The following is a 16502-nucleotide window of genomic DNA, read 5'->3' on the forward strand; positions in this document are numbered from 1 at the left end:
TGCGCATTGCTGCACATTCTTACGTAAGCCATTCAAAAGGATATGTTTAATTCAACATAACGTGCGTTACATCGTGTGTAATGTAACCCGTGTAATACATTTGACCCCGTGTACGCACCGATAAGCATATGGAAGTAATTAAGCCGATGCCACAACACAGCTGTGAGCTGCGAGTTTAATTAAATAGGTTTGTGGAACAAAACAGAAAATTACAGTATTACGCTATGCAACGTCGATGGGTGTTTGTATGTAGCGTGGAATGACGGAATGCTAAATACCATTGCAGTTTACGCAGCGTATGCTGTGAAAGCAGGTAAGAACCCAATGAGCTACAGAGTGGAATATTGTTTATTGTGCTGACATGGGCCCTGACGTTTAGAGGGAATGCTCTTGGCAAGAACATCTGGTAAACCGGCGCTATTTGTTTAGCAAGCCAGACTCTGCTGATGAGGTCCAGAAGGTCAAAACTAGTCCAGATCTTGCTTGCTTTGGCAAATGTTGCCAGTCAGCATAAGTGGAGAAGGCAAATAGGCTGATAGACTAAACAAATGTTTTATTTTTAATGTTGAAATACAGAACGGAGGAAGATTTATACATTTTATTTCCATTTAGATAAAATATCTCCTACCCAAGAAAATCGGCTCTATTTCAACAATATTACAAATATAATAGCAATCGGTATTAAATATTAATCATGATATCAGTTATCTACCAACTTTCGCACCTTCGATGACCACGGTTGACTACGTACGGTGTGAAATAAGTTCACCAAACGTACAGACATAATCCCCAACAGAACGTGAACCCAATGCAATATTTAGCGTAAGGAATTCTGACTTTGCGGCCCTTGGCACGGCAGCCCCGCATTCATCTCTTCCCCTGTGGCTCCTGCGCAAAAAAGCGTGGCGGCAGTGTGCGTGCCGCCCGCCTCTGTCACAGACGGCCTGGCTGCCGTGCGGCTATTTAGGGAGACACAGCCCCCCACCCCACCACCGCCCCCCCTCCAGCATTCCCGTGCCCTGCACGCGCTGTTTTGACTGCCAAGGGGCGGCCTCCTCCTGGAGGGAGGTTCAGAGGTCGCAACCGGGTACCCGATACCCGTACCCTACCCGATACCCGGACAGGTACGGGTACCCGTTTGCGACCCTGGTGCGGCCGGGTACGGGTAGGCCGTGAGTCACTGGTGAGTAACCGTTTGTCACTCATTTCGGGTAGGGTACGGGTACCCATTTGCGACCCTGGTGCGGCCCGGCACGGGTACGGGTAAGGAATCAAAACCCGTTTGCGACCTCTGGGGAGGTTCGATCTGCGATAGCGGGTGTGCATGCGGGAATTATGGATTCCCCTGTGGCCAAAATAGGGCAACTCTCAGGGAGATGTGCCATTGCCATCATTATCGTCATCATCGTCGTCGTCATCTGTGGGGCGGCAAGGTGGCGGATGCAGTAGTAACACTCGGGCCTCGCAGCAAAGGGGGGCCTGGGTTCGATTCCCGACTCGGATGCACTTGTGTGTGGAGTTTGTATGTTCTCCCCCTGTTCTGCATGGGTTTCTTCCGGGTCCTCTCATTTCCTTTCATAGCTAAAACAATATATATGCGATGTAACTGGTTTTGGTCAAACAAATCAATGCTCAAAATTACCTCCTACAATTCGTGATCTGATCCCAGCTGTGAAGGATGTGATCCCTGACATGCAATACCCCGGCTTCTACAAACAAAGCTGTGTCTGCGGCAGTAGTTACACCGGGGAAACTAAGCGACATGTCTCGGACCGTGTTCATGAATATAAGGCAAATCTGAAACACGGTAGGACCAATACCTCGGCCGTGGCTGATCATTGTTTTAATGCGGTGGGCTCACACGAAATTGATTTCTCTAAGACGAAGGTACTTTGAAACCCCACTGGCTATCAGCAAAGATTCGTTCATGAAGCCATCCACATATACAGACACAGACACAACTTCGATCGAGGAGATGGGTATAAACTGAGCAATCGTTGGAAGGACATTATCAACCAGTTTAAGTGATAACTGGCTGTGATGTTCCCATCCTACCACCTTCCGATGTTAGTTGTTATTTTCGGCTCTTTGATTTTACATGAACAGGTTAAGTTTCCCACACCAACACAGCCACCTCGCTCGCCGAGCTCGACGTTGCTGCTCGGCATGTTCCATCAACATGCTCATCTTTCACATTAACATCACTAGCCCCACCCATTCCGTTGGGTTACACCCATTTTAAACCTTTAAAACAGGCTGCCTCAGCAGCTTACCCCCTCTCTATTTTCTTCCCGATGACGAAAGTTTGTGTTGCGTTAGAAACGGCGTAGTTTTTAAAAAATATTTTTTTGGCTATTTTCTTTGAAACTACCTACGTGACTTTACCGAATGACCCAAAGAATATGATTTCCTGCAGTCACGAAAGCTTAAAGTCAAGATTTAAGTGTAATCAAATAAACGACGCAATTTTATCTGTCTGGCGAGTGTCAAGAGGGTTGGATGCCGTGGTCGTGCTGTGATGAACAGCGTTAAGAGATGTGTCACGTCCACTGCGTGTCACCTACTCAAGCGGCAGAGTACAGGGTAGACTTTCTTTTTCTTCACCGTTAACATCCCATTCCCCGGGCAACGTCATCCCTCTCGATGTCCCCCACTCGTCACGGTCTCTTGCCGCCTTCATCCAATGGGCTCCTCCAATTTGTCTCATTTCATTCTGCCATCAGCGAGCCACACAGTGCACACTGATTGTCTAATTTGCATGTATTTGTTATAAAGAAGAGCCATCGCCCAAAATGTTGCCTCGTATGTATATATTTTTTCATTTTAAGGCCACAGTGTCATTCATGAAAGTATTGAGTAATTTCCATTTAGATGCCGAAGGCTTTTTTGTTTGCCGGATTGTATGTGAAAATTGTGCACCAGAGTCAGACAAGCATAAATTATGCTTTAATGCTGTGATGTCCTCGTGGATCATACGGTGAAATGTAACCACATCACAGTGTCAGATTGGTCGACAGGAAATGTTTCGTCTCTTTTATCTTCATTCAGAAAAAAAATACTGTGATATATTTATACTGTATCTCCATGTATAAAAGCTCTCAGATACCGAATTATTCAAATGTCCCTGCAGATGCATATTCTTAACTGGCCTGGCAAGCACTAAATTCTAGATTGTCATCCATGCGAAGCATTCTGCTGATGCCTTCAAAAATCAAACTCAATTCGGACTACAAGAGTGGCTCACAGCTCGCTGCCATGGAACAGGGCTTCAGCCGAGTGATGCCGAATAAGTGGCCTTGTGTTCCCATAGATTTAAAAATGGTAATTGTGCCCAAGAATCCTAAGCATGACGAGGGTTGCGGTACATGTCCCACCATCTGCCGTCATAACAAGCAGGCGCACGTGACAGTTAAAACGGGAATGCCAGTCATTAAGGCACAGGGCTGATGATAAGCAGACACCCTCTCCAACCGCCCACTGGTTTGGTGCCACACAGACCTGCCAATCTTAACACGATAGCAGTTGTCAACGTGTAGTCATCGTGCCCTCCTCACTCTGTACGTTATTTTTTTTTTTATAAAAAAAAATGCTTTGTCTCTTTTCTTTGACGCTATTCCAATGTGTGCTCCTGGGATCAGGAAATAAAATATTAATTTTAAACTCTCGCAGAGCAGTACATTTCCTGTGTGTGGCAGAGTGAATGGGCCCTGGAAGCAGATTTCAAACGACCCATATATATCTGCTAAAGTAGACGAGCAGACAATGTCTCCTTCACAAAGCTGTCTCCCCACATAAAACATAATTTTTAACACAACCTAGCAGCCCCACAACCTTCTGGGAGTGCATAATTTCAACAGAATTTAACCAATGAATGCTGGTGAACTGCGAGATATAATAGGTATCTTCATTTAGATACAGCTGTACAAGCAAATCCTGGACTGGTTTTCTCATTGTCTCAGCAGAAAAAAAAATCCATTCAGGTTGTGTACATTTTTTTGTGTGGAGAGGCTGGTACGTTACGTGAAGACGACGTATTTTGCACGCTTATCTATTTTTTTAAATTCATATTCTCCACAACGATGCTAATGATCATATTGTGTGATTTATGCACGAGCTTGCTTCACATGCTCCCGACAATGGAATGTGCACGTGCGTGTGCAAATAATAATCGGAAGCAGCTATAGGAATTGTGAACTGTGTGCAGGTTGACTCAGCGGGGAGTTCGCTAACCATCCGCTGCTTTCTGATTCAAAGAGACGCAATTTTTTTAAACCCAAGAAAACATGTTACAAAGCGAAGCAACACAAAAAATATCGGGTGTTGGGAGAGAAGGGGAGGGAGGATCATTACTCCTAATTGGGGCCTTCACCAGCAGCGGAAGCTTCACACTTTCCCTAGAGGGCAGCTTTGAATACCAAGATACAGCATTGTTTACATTTGAAAATGGTCCTTGCAAAACATGGAACAACTGTTGTATGAAAAATAAGAATACGTTTTACCCTTTATGGCAATAAAACAGGTGTTAAGATTGCAACACAAGCAATCATCATCAGGTATAAATGAAATAGAAAGACAAATCTAGTATACTTATGCTAGTATTTAATTTATTATTTTCTCTTTATACGTGACTTTACCAAAAGAACCAAAGGTGTTAAGATGTTCAAACACCAAATAGATACCTTTTGCCAGGGATCATGTCTACATGTGCCACGCGTACTTGTGGTGAGCATGCAAGAAAACGTTCACTGATAATAACAATATCTGCATTGTCTCTGAAACGGATTGGCCTACACCAGAGACAGCAGCCTTCTGCATGGCCTCGTCTCACCAGTGGCACACTAGAGAACCCCAAAAGGGTAGAATCGATTCTTATTTTTCATACTTTGATACTGCCAAAAAAGGTCCGATGATATAACTGTTGTATTTTTAAACATAAAATATATATTAAGATTTTTTAAAACTAATTGCACATACCCCCTCGAACTCCTAATTATTTACACCTCATATCTTGGCGGGAGGGATGTTGCCACAGTGGTGTGATGGTTAGCACATTCAACTTGCAATCCAGAGATCAGTTTAACACGTAGGCTTTCGCGACCAATATTATTCATAATCAACGTTTTTGGGTTTAGATCGCGTTATTTATAAATGTGTCGTAACCCTCCACCACCCGACACGGCCAATCAGTAAAAAAGTGTCACGTTGACAAAAGACAAATAGTTCACTGCTTTAGCCCACCGGTGTGTTGAAGCGTGAAACCACAACATTTACAATTTGAGTACGACGTTTTGCTGGTAATTGCATCCAGCATCATCGGGCAATTCGCCAGAATGATTGGCCGTGTCGGGTGGTGGAGGGTTACGACACATTTATAAATAACGCGATCTAAACCCAAAAACGTTGATTATGAATCCAGAGATCGCTGGTTCTGTTTTATCTCCTGCCGTGGCAGCTGAATCAATGGTGCACGTTCCTTCATTTCCACCTCCCCTCTTGTGCATCCAGCAGTGTAACTGGGTACAGCACGGCGAGTCGTGGTGGGGTAAAGTGTTGGGTATGCCCACCCTCTACCAGGCGACCTTCCATCAGCAGTGGTGTGAGCAAACATTAGCAGGGCTGCTCCTTTTGCTTTCACTTCAGTGGGGCAATTTAAAGATTATCTGATAATCTGAAGCCAAACGAACATCCCAGGTAACACATTTTCGAGTTGTCTCATCTTACGGCTGTAAAAAAATATTCTACGGGATGAATTTGCATGAAGAGTTCTGCATTCAGATTGCTGCAGAGTTATCACGCTATGGAGTTGTTTTTTTCTAAATGCAGCAGTCCGTCACCTCCCTATCTGAGTTGTTGGCAGTTACAGTTTCCAGATTCAAATTTACCACTTCTCTCACCGTCAATTTACAAATGTCCTGTCTGTTTTCGTAATGGCATATTCATACTTTAACGGGTTTCTTTAATGGAAATTGCAGGCCATTGTGATTTACAGGCTTGTGTGTACCTTGCTTTAAAGCGGTTGTATAAATTGTAAAAAAAAGGAAATCACCTCTATCAGGGATGTCTCCGCAGTGTGAAGGCTGTAAAAAAAAGAAGTGAATTAAAGTACATTGTCATTATTTATCCTATTTACCGGAAAGGTGACCTTGACGCCTGCTGCAGTAGCAGCAGCCGATTTGCCGGGCGCTGTGTTTTGATGCGATCAGCGGATTCGCCTGAAGCCACGAAGGGCACCGTTGTGAACGCTTCCATGGCTGCGCAACGAACGGCAGAAAATTGGGCTCCCGATGTATATATAAATATAAATAAATAAAAAGTGAAAACGCGTTCCCACAAGGAAAAAAACACCGAGACTGCTCTCCTTGAAGGAATTGCAGCGATTAATTAATTCCGCCAAAATTAACCGCTCCGTTTGCAAATGGGATGACCTTCAACGACGTTTTAATACGTTCCGGGTGTAATGCGAGGGCAATGCTGCCGGAGGCGCGTCACCGTCAACGCACCGGGCTTGCAACCCAGTGGGCTCTCCGGTTCCATCTCCCGGTGGCGTGATCGTTGAAACAACGATGCAATTTCTTTGTTTAAATCTCCCACCCCCCAAACTGTGGTGTGCCTCTCTGGGCACACCACAGTGAGTCGATCAGCAAAGTCGCTTATTGGGTGGGGTTCAGGTGTGGGGGTCCTGCCACATCTTCCAAGATGCCTGCTAGTGCGGAAGAGTAGGCCCTTCCGCCAGTTGTGGCTTGAACAAGTAATTTCAGGGCTGCACCCTTTGCCACCTTTATCTTTATTAGAACATGTGTGCTTCTTGTGTTTATATACAGTGATGCTACAATACACACCCGTTTTGCCTTAGGGGCCATCCATTTAGTACGTACGCATGGAGGGGGGGTTAACCCAAATGTGTATGCTTGCGTATGGGGGCTCTACTCACAATGTACGCACGCATAGGAAACGGGGGGGGGGGGGGCGGTGAAGCCTCGATAATAATTTGTCTACATTGGCCTTCAAATGAGCCACAGCTCAGTTTCTTCAGCTGTCACACAACAAGTACTGCCGGGAGAAGTGGGACTGTGGGAGAGGCGTCACTTGCATGTCACCGTGCCCCTGACTGCAGCCATCACGCAGCTCAGCGGTGACTTTGACATAGTGTGGCAGCCTGCCCCATGGGTCACACATCCTGCAATCTGGCCTCGCTGCAGACTGCCGCTGGCTCAGGGTTTTAGCTGCCGCAGGCCACTGTAAAACAACACTAGCGCAGTCACACTCCTGAGTCTTCTGACAGTGAGAACAATCAAATGCTGGATGATGATGATGATCACGCCAGCGACGCTGTGGATCTTGAGACGACGGCCCAGCAGACTGCAGCTATCACGCTGCTGTGCTTCAGCCTGACACCGACATGTTGACGAAACCCCTATAACGCGTCACCTGTCCGACTGGATTCAGTCGGCGTTTGAACCGAGCGGACACCAGACAAACGTTTTAAAGGTGCGCAACTGCATTATTTAATGCAGCCGGCGGTGGACTGTTTGCTTAAACACGTTAATAGTATTAATCCTTGATCGTTTCTGCGTGGATTAAATATTGGCTGTTCTATAGGATTCGTGGGAGGGGGGGGGGTCAGGCGTACGTACGCAGGTGGGGGGGGGGTGTCAAGTTTCGACAGATTTTTGCGTACCTACTCAATGGATGGGCCCTTATTATATGATAATTGAATTTGTACATCTCCGTTCGAAGGATTGTAGGAATGTAGAGTAGAATGACACTCTACAGGATTATTCTAGTTCGGCATACCTGGTATTCTAGCGACGGTGCCTTATGCCGACAAATCCCTGCTCGAAGCCAGGCTCTGAGTGTTCCGAAAAATATCGCGTGGGATATTGAATACTCTTCATTCTAGAGTTGAAGCTTTCGTGACTGCAAGGATTCATACTCTTAGGTTTTTTCGGTAAAGTCACGTAGGTAAAAAAATAAAATAGTAAATGAAAATAGCTAAATTAATCTTCTTGGTTCTTTCGGTAAAGTCACGTAGAAGGGAAGTAATAAAATAATAAAAATAAAACATAATAAAATAAAATAATTCTCACGACGTTTCGGCTACAACGCAAGCAGCCGTCTTCAGGTGAAGAATGAGATATTACTTCCCTTCTACGTGACTTTACCGAAAGAACCAAGAAGATGAATCCCTGCAGTCACGAAAGCTTTAAATCGAAATTTAACTAAATTAAATCACGACGTTTCGGAGGCAACACAAGTCTCCGTCTTCAGGTGGGATCGTCACAGCCAAATGTACTGTATCAAGTGATGTTGAATCCCAAATTACACTTCAGGGATGGGGGTCGTGGCTGTTCCTGGCATGCACATTGGGCGAGAGCCAGAGTAGAACGCACGATGGATAATTGAAGGCGCTGTCATTACTCACTCGCCTTTTGCCCGTCCATGGATGGGTGTATTGCAGTCAATCTGAAACTTGCAAGCGAAAACCAGACCGCGACGTGATATCCACTGCATCAATGCGAGTGCAGTTTGTCGGGGTGCGGTGACACAGACCCATTTCATTTTAAGGTTACAATCCCTTCTTTTAGTTGTTTTCATTTATTTAATTTTATTGATCGTTTTACCCACGTGACTTTACCGATAAAAACCCCAAAGAGTATGAATCCTTGCAGTCACGAAAGCTTCAAATCTAGAATCCCTTCTTCATCATGACGTCCTTTTTACTTTGATGTCTCAACAGCGTTACGGAGATCGCGTGATGACGTGAGGGTTCTGCCTTTGTAGTGAGAGTTGAGTTGACGCCGAGGAGGGGGGAGGAGGCGCCTCGCCCCCCCCATGTGGAGTGACGTCAGCCGCTAATTATTATTAATGAGGGGGGGGTGTCCATTTGGAGGACGTCACCTTATAATGATTATTAATGAGGGGGGCTGTTCGATGTGGAGTGACGTCACCTGCTAATGATTATTAACGCGGGGGGGGGGGGGGTCCATGTGGAGGACGTCACCTGTTCATGATTATTAATGAGGGGGGCTGACCGACGTGGATTGACATCACGCGCGGGACACACGGACATGCTTGGCTCATATAGTAGGTACTGTAATTCTGTTCAGGGTTTAAATGTTGTTCATCATTGATTGTGTCACGACCACCCCCTACCACACCGCCCCGTCCCTTTAAGCCAACTCGCACTGCAGAGGCGCATCCATGCAACACACAGAGAGAGAGAGAGGCTGCTTCTCTCATCCTCTCAGACAATTCCAGTCCAGTGGCAGCACAACGACTGCGCTAGCTGTCAGCTCCGCAGGCTTTTACCGATGCAGGTGCATCTGCTGCTGCTGCGGTAAGCCTTGTGTCACGCACGCAGGAATTGCAGACTCCCCAGTATCGATGCGGCACCACCCCCCACGTACTCGCTGTCCTTACGCCTGACAATCTCAATGAGTTATTACCACGAGGTTAGCCGCTTGTAGAACGACGGCATCCAAAATAAGAATAAAAAAATGACACGGTTTGTTTGCGAGCAATTTCACTTCTCCTGCTGCCGGCGGCGGCGGCGGCTCGAGGCTATCGAGCGTGGCACTGCCGTCTCGCGGCGGTGCCCCCCCCCCTCCCGTGTGGTGGCCTGGCAGTGCACCAGGGCGAAGGGCAGGGGCTGGTCGGTAGCCAACTTCGTAGCCCCCCCTCCCCCCCCCCCCCAGAAATACCTCGTGGGGCAAAAGCAGGTGTACGATACGAGCTCACACCTGCGCTCGCGCGTGTGTGTGTTGTGTGTTCGTGTGCGTCTTTGTTGTAGGGAGCTGGTGAGTGTCGTGGTGGTGGTGGTGAGCTTCGTGGCGCAGATACATTCGGGGCTCTTTGACTTAGATTCTCAGCCACGGCTTGCGTCAGTAGGCGATTGTCTGAACCGATTATTGGCCTCCCATAGGTCGACTCGGTCACAAAAGGTAAATATCAAAAACTGCAGAGACAACGGCGGCCTGTTGTGGTACTGGCCTCACCAACCCCTCAAGTGACATGCTGGCCGAACAAAACAGCACTTGCCCCAATAGCCTACGTGGGCTACACGGGGGATATTTGTCTTTGTGCGTGTGCGCGTGTGCGCGCGCGCGCCACTGGGCTGGTTTGACCGGTCCCCCCCCCCCGCTCATTGAAATACGCAAATAACGTGATAAAAATCTCTTCCAAAAACAAAAGAGAAATTCCCAGTTTCTATGTTGAGGTCGAAAGTTCCTCTTATTTTCGAAACTTCCTCTGAATCACGATTGCAGCATCTTTCACTTCAAACTTTAAATATCACTTTCGTAGTGACTTAATCTGCAAATGTTTATTGTTTTAACTTTACAGATCCACACCAATCACAATTTACATTAACGTGCATTTTATGTTATTCCGTGAATTACATCGTTTTAAAGTTTAACTTAGATTTACAGTGTTCAGTACACGATTATTCTCATAATTTTACATGTCCTCTGGTATTGGCTTAAAATAATATTTTTTACAGCCCTTTTTAAATCCACTGCTGGATGAGGCCTCCTCCACGTACTGTGTCCGATTGTGGGGGTTATTTTACCATACTTCACACCCGCTGGTCAGTGGGGATTGGCGAATGGGCGACGACCGACCAGCAACGGTTTAAATATCACTCACCATCGGTTTAAATACCACTCTCCATCGGTTTAATATCACTGACCACTGGTTTAAATATCACTCAACTCCGGTTTAAATATCACTCACCATCGGTTTAAATACCACTCTCCATCGGTTTAATATCACTGACCACTGGTTTAAATATCACTCAACTCCGGTTTAAATATCACTCACCATCGATGTTAGCCGGGGGAATGAAAATTAAATGAAGTCGCCACCGAGTTGATGGTGCAGTGCGCTAACCACCACACCACCTCTCCGCCTCTGTATTCGTTTATCAAGATGCAGTACAAACATAATCCATTGCTGTGTGAACAACATCATCGTCGTCACGATCGTGTTAGCACATGTCCGAGTCGTTGCCCTTGTCTTCTGCAGAATAGCTGTGTGTCCTCTAGTTTCTCGACAGTGAAAATGATAACAGCGGCATCATTCTTGCCCGTGCAGGTCTTGGTGAAACGATTGTAGCCCTGTGACACCAAGTGAGCACGAAGCCCCCTTTTACAATGCCACACGGTAGACCTCTGCGTGATGCGGCCATGGTGCTGCATAATGGTGAGCTGGTGAGCATACTGGACCCGGCAATCCGGAGATCACCGGTTCATTCTCCTGCTGCGGAAATTGAAACACTGGTGCATATATATATTTTTTAATCCCACACAGCCTCTGTCCACTCAAAAGTGTGAATGGGTCAGGTCAACCACAGATCAGGCAACCGTCATGTTACGTGGGGTGGGATATATAATTCATCAAATCACCAGGGGTGATTCTTTACACCCCGACGGCTGCTGTTGCTGCGACTGATATCACTGCTATTTATGCTGCTGCTACTGCTGCTGCTGCTACTGCTGCTAATGACGACGACGATATTACCACTTTTGATAATCCAGTCACGATAATAAAGTGGATTTCAAAATATAGCTGAGCCATGGGAACGTGCACCGACTTTAGGAGTCAGACCTTTCACGAAACACCGCATGCCGTTATTGCCCCCTAGTGGAAAAACATCATTGGCCCATCGTGAACCGCTTGGTGTCACACTCCACTTAAGATATTCAACTAAAGTTTTTTGTTTGTTATTTTACCAGGCAAGGCTCACTGAGATGTGTAGCTGTTTTTCAGAAGCGACCTAGCCACAAATGACAGCTCAACGAAGTGGCTTATCATGTAGAAATGTATAGCAGCCAAATACTCTAAACGCGTGACGTTGATTCTAAATGTAGAGGGGAAAACCGGAGGACCCGGAAAAAAAATGCACACGACCACGGGAAGAGAGACACGCAAACTCTAAATATTATGGCGTCGGGGTCGGGATTTAACACACGACCTCTTGTATACCAGGCGAGGTAGTTAACATCTTGCAACCGGGGCGCCCTTTAAGGTACTGGCAGTCTTACAGAGAAGACTGTTATAAATGTGCAAATGTATCACATCTTACAGCTTACATAAAAATAATCCATAATTATTTACTGGCTTTTTCACTTTAGGCAAATATTTAAATTTGCCGTGCTAAATAGAAAAAAATAAAAGCCCTAATATCATAGTACAACATCGTGTTTTAATGTTATTGCGTAAACGATTATTCGAATGTGAATTGATAGAAAAAATACAGTACTGCGTTAGTTGGATAGCTGGTTGGGCAATGACGACCATAATACTCCAGTCAATGCCGGATTAAACTGGTGCGGGGCCTGTAGCATTATGTTATAAAGGGGCCCTAAATATAAGAAAACATTCATATTAAAACACACAAATGTTTTACTTGCATAGTAAAGTAATTGTATTTTTTAATTTGCTATACAGCCAGATAATATTTGAAATCGCTAACCGTAAACACCCAGTCGTTCATAAAAGTTGAAGGCAGTATAGTACTATCGTAATAGAGCAGTGCAGAATCACTGAACCGGAATTGATAGCTTGAAAGCATTTCGCGCGGGGCCCTTGAAAGTGCAGGACCTGTAGCAAATGTAGCTACTTTTGCTACTAGGATAATCCGGCACTGACTCCAGTTTAATGAAGATGCGGCTGAGCCAGAGAACGGCGGATTTGTTGATCGGGCAAGAGGGAGCAATGGACCACCACATTGACCAGAGTAATAACAATTTGGCCACGAGAGGGAGTCAAATGACTGACCAAGCATTAACAGGGCCAAACTAGTGTGGCGATGACAATGATGCTGGAACCTCTCTGCATTCTAAATTACCTCGCAATTGCCGAGCAGAGTTGCCACTTGTCCTGGCTTTCTCATCAGCCTTGGTTTTTTTTATTGAGTGTCCCCTGTTTAGGGTAGCTGTCCTAGAACATCTGAAATAAAAGCTCCACTTTTCGTCTGTGGCATAATACCTCATTTGTATAATAGTCCACTCAAGACAGTGCGGTCACATGTAGATCTCCCCTCTTCAGGGGTTGTGAGAAATTCTTCTTCTCATTATGTCCTGGTTTTTTTATTCAATCAATTACGATTAGAACGTTTGGCTACGTACGGTGCGAAGGAAGTTGAACATACAGTCGGTGGCATCACTAGGGTTTGTGTCACCCAGTATGGTAACCAGAGGTGTGGACTCGAGTCATGTGACTTGGACTCGAGTCAGACTCGAGTCATGAATTTGATGACTTGCGACTCGACTTGGACTTGCATAACAATGACTTTGTCCCACCTATGAGATGTGGACTCGAGTCATGTGACTTGGACTCGAGTCAGACTCGAGTCATGAATTTGATGACTTGCGACTCGACTTGGACTTGCATAACAATGACTTTGTCCCACCTATGAGATGTGGACTCGAGTCATGTGACTTGGACTCGAGTCAGACTCGAGTCATGAATTTGATGACTTGCGACTCGACTTGGACTTGCATAACAATGACTTTGTCCCACCTATGAGGTGTGGACTCGAGTCATGTGACTTGGACTCGAGTCAGACTCGAGTCATGAATTTGATGACTTGCGACTCGACTTGGACTTGCATAACAATGACTTTGTCCCACCTATGAGGTGTGGACTCGAGTCATGTGACTTGGACTCGAGTCAGACTCGAGTCATGAATTTGATGACTTGCGACTCGACTTGGACTTGCATAACAATGACTTTGTCCCACCTATGAGATGTGGACTCGAGTCATGTGACTTGGACTCGAGTCAGACTCGAGTCATGAATTTGATGACTTGCGACTCGACTTGGACTTGCATAACAATGACTTTGTCCCACCTATGAGGTGTGGACTCGAGTCATGTGACTTGGACTCGAGTCAGACTCGAGTCATGAATTTGATGACTTGCGACTCGACTTGGACTTGCATAACAATGACTTTGTCCCACCTATGAGGTGTGGACTCGAGTCATGTGACTTGGACTCGAGTCAGACTCGAGTCATGAATTTGATGACTTGCGACTCGACTTGGACTTGCATAACAATGACTTTGTCCCACCTATGAGATGTGGACTCGAGTCATGTGACTTGGACTCGAGTCAGACTCGAGTCATGAATTTGATGACTTGCGACTCGACTTGGACTTGCATAACAATGACTTTGTCCCACCTATGAGATGTGGACTCGAGTCATGTGACTTGGACTCGAGTCAGACTCGAGTCATGAATTTGATGACTTGCGACTCGACTTGGACTTGCATAACAATGACTTTGTCCCACCTATGAGATGTGGACTCGAGTCATGTGACTTGGACTCGAGTCAGACTCGAGTCATGAATTTGATGACTTGCGACTCGACTTGGACTTGCATAACAATGACTTTGTCCCACCTCTGATGGTAACTCGTGGTGTCAACCCCCAAGGACCTCCTCCCGTACCAGACCATACAAAATCTTTAGTAATGTTTGTTGTACTAATGTTACTCGTAAATCGTAATTCCCCTATATCACTGAATGTAATGGCAATAGTAGTGGAGAATAATAGCCATGTTCTGTACTTTTGAGGCATAAGCAATTAGGAAATAACACTTGCTACCAAGGAACACAAATTTTCTTGTGGCACAGTAATTATTATTTTTATTATATAATTTTGTATTGAACAAGGGCCAATATCTTAAGGAGAATGGGTGCTTGCCTGCAACGTCTGGCAGCCTGACTCTGTTGATGAGACACTGCATTCTAGATTTGAAGCTTTCGTGACTGCAAGTATTCATACTCTTAGGTTTTTTCGGTAAAGTCACGTAGGTAAAAATTTAAATTAATCAAAGTAAAATAAAAATTACGACGTTTCGGAGGCAACACAAGCTTCCGTCTTCAGGTGGAACCGTCACAGCACGATTGCTGTATCTTACTTGATACAGCAATCGTGCTGTGACGGTTCCACTTGATTTTACCGAAAAAAAACCTAAGAGAATGAGACACTGCGCCGCTTCTCGGTGGCAGCCCCAACAGTCTGGAACGATATCCCTCTGCACATTCGCAGCATCACCTCAATCGCCTCCTTCAAGAGAGACTTAAAAACTCACCTCTAGAAGCACGCTTTCCAGCGACTCTGAGCTTGGCTCCGCACCTCTGATGTGCGTCCACTACGTCTGCAAATTTGCGCGCGTTACAAATTGAACTATTATTATTATTGTACCGCATCAATACTGCTGCAATCATTGAATCTCAGAAGGCCGTAGGTCCGGTGGGTGGTGTCATGGATACTTTTACATTTGATGCACCGGAGACGAAACTGTCGTCTCATACTAAATGTGAATGCGCGTGCTGTCGCCCTCGCTCGTGAGTGCAGTCTGCAAGTTCACGTGCCACCACCGCTGCCGCGAGCTCATCCGACTGGACTGCCAGAGGCAGCGCTCCCAGCTGGGCAGCACCTCCGAGCAGGAACTCGACGAGGTGAGAGAAGCGGGCCGTGGGGGAAATGCTGCGGCAGGCATCGCCGGAGCAAGGGGGTGGTTGGAGGTCACGCGGGGTGGTTCTACCCTGCGACCCCTTCCTCTTAATGCGTCGGCCGTTTCTCTACAGGCCTCCTGGGCTATAGCAATAGGTTTTACCCTTTCTGGCAATAACACAGGAGGTGTCAAGGAGGTCTCATAGTGTAAATGCTTACCCCGAGCTCTCAATACTCTGATAGTGCGCTGTCTTTGAGTTGTGCGCCTTTTGGCGTCATCTGGTCCAACACCAATGGAGACTAGGCTCTAAGAAAAGCTGTCTCGGGTGTGGACCAATCAACTTCAAGGACAGTGCATATCATTATCAGAGTTGTTTCTTTTTGTTTGCATTTTGACTGCTTGTGTTGTGGTTATTGCAAACATGATGCCTTGTATAAAGGTGTCAGTTTTTGTACCAGTGTCAAGGGTTAAAACCTACTACTATAGGTGTCATAATGTTAATACACCAAACAGAATTCTCATTCAAGGAATGCTGTCTGCATTAGCCACACGTACTTGTGGTGAACATGCAAACAAAAAAACATGCTCTGATAATTATATATAGCATTGTCTTTGAAACTGATTGGTCCACGCCAGAGACAGCTTTCTTTAGAGCCTCGTCTCAAACAGTGTTAGACCAGAGGGCGCCAAAAGGCGAACAGCACAAAGACAATGCACTATCAGAGGGGGCATTTATATCTTGGGGCGAGCAGCTACAATATGGGACCTTTCCTGGGGCTAGTTTTTAGCTGTCGAGCGAGCGCCGGCGTTCACGGCAGGCTTGCCGAACGGCGCCACCGCCACATCAGCCTCGAGCGTGGAGCGAGCGACGTGGTTTCTCGCTCCTCCTTGCTCGCTCCTCCTCGCTCTCCGTATAACCCGCTCGCTCCTCGTGTTCCTCACGCCCACTGTTCCTCACTCCACCTCACTCCACCTTGGCCGCCACCTCCTCATCACCGCCCCCTCCTCCCCTCCCCCTCCCTTCATTACCTGAGACTTGG

At 46.2% G+C, this 16502-nt stretch overlaps 1 protein-coding gene across 1 annotated transcript in view; it reads left to right on the top strand.

The window, feature by feature from the left end:
* LOC144934763 (ras association domain-containing protein 3-like) overlaps positions 1–16502 on the top strand; it is a 90916-nt gene that overhangs the window by 34599 nt on the left and 39815 nt on the right. Inside the window, exon 2 of the mRNA XM_078860885.1 lies at positions 15363–15466. Within this exon, the coding sequence (XP_078717011.1) occupies positions 15363–15466 (104 nt within the window). The remainder of the gene's footprint in view (positions 1–15362; positions 15467–16502) is intronic.

The sequence above is a fragment of the Lampetra fluviatilis genome, chromosome 11, assembly GCF_964198595.1.
Source record: "Lampetra fluviatilis chromosome 11, kcLamFluv1.1, whole genome shotgun sequence".
Classification (NCBI taxonomy): Eukaryota; Metazoa; Chordata; class Hyperoartia; order Petromyzontiformes; family Petromyzontidae; genus Lampetra; species Lampetra fluviatilis.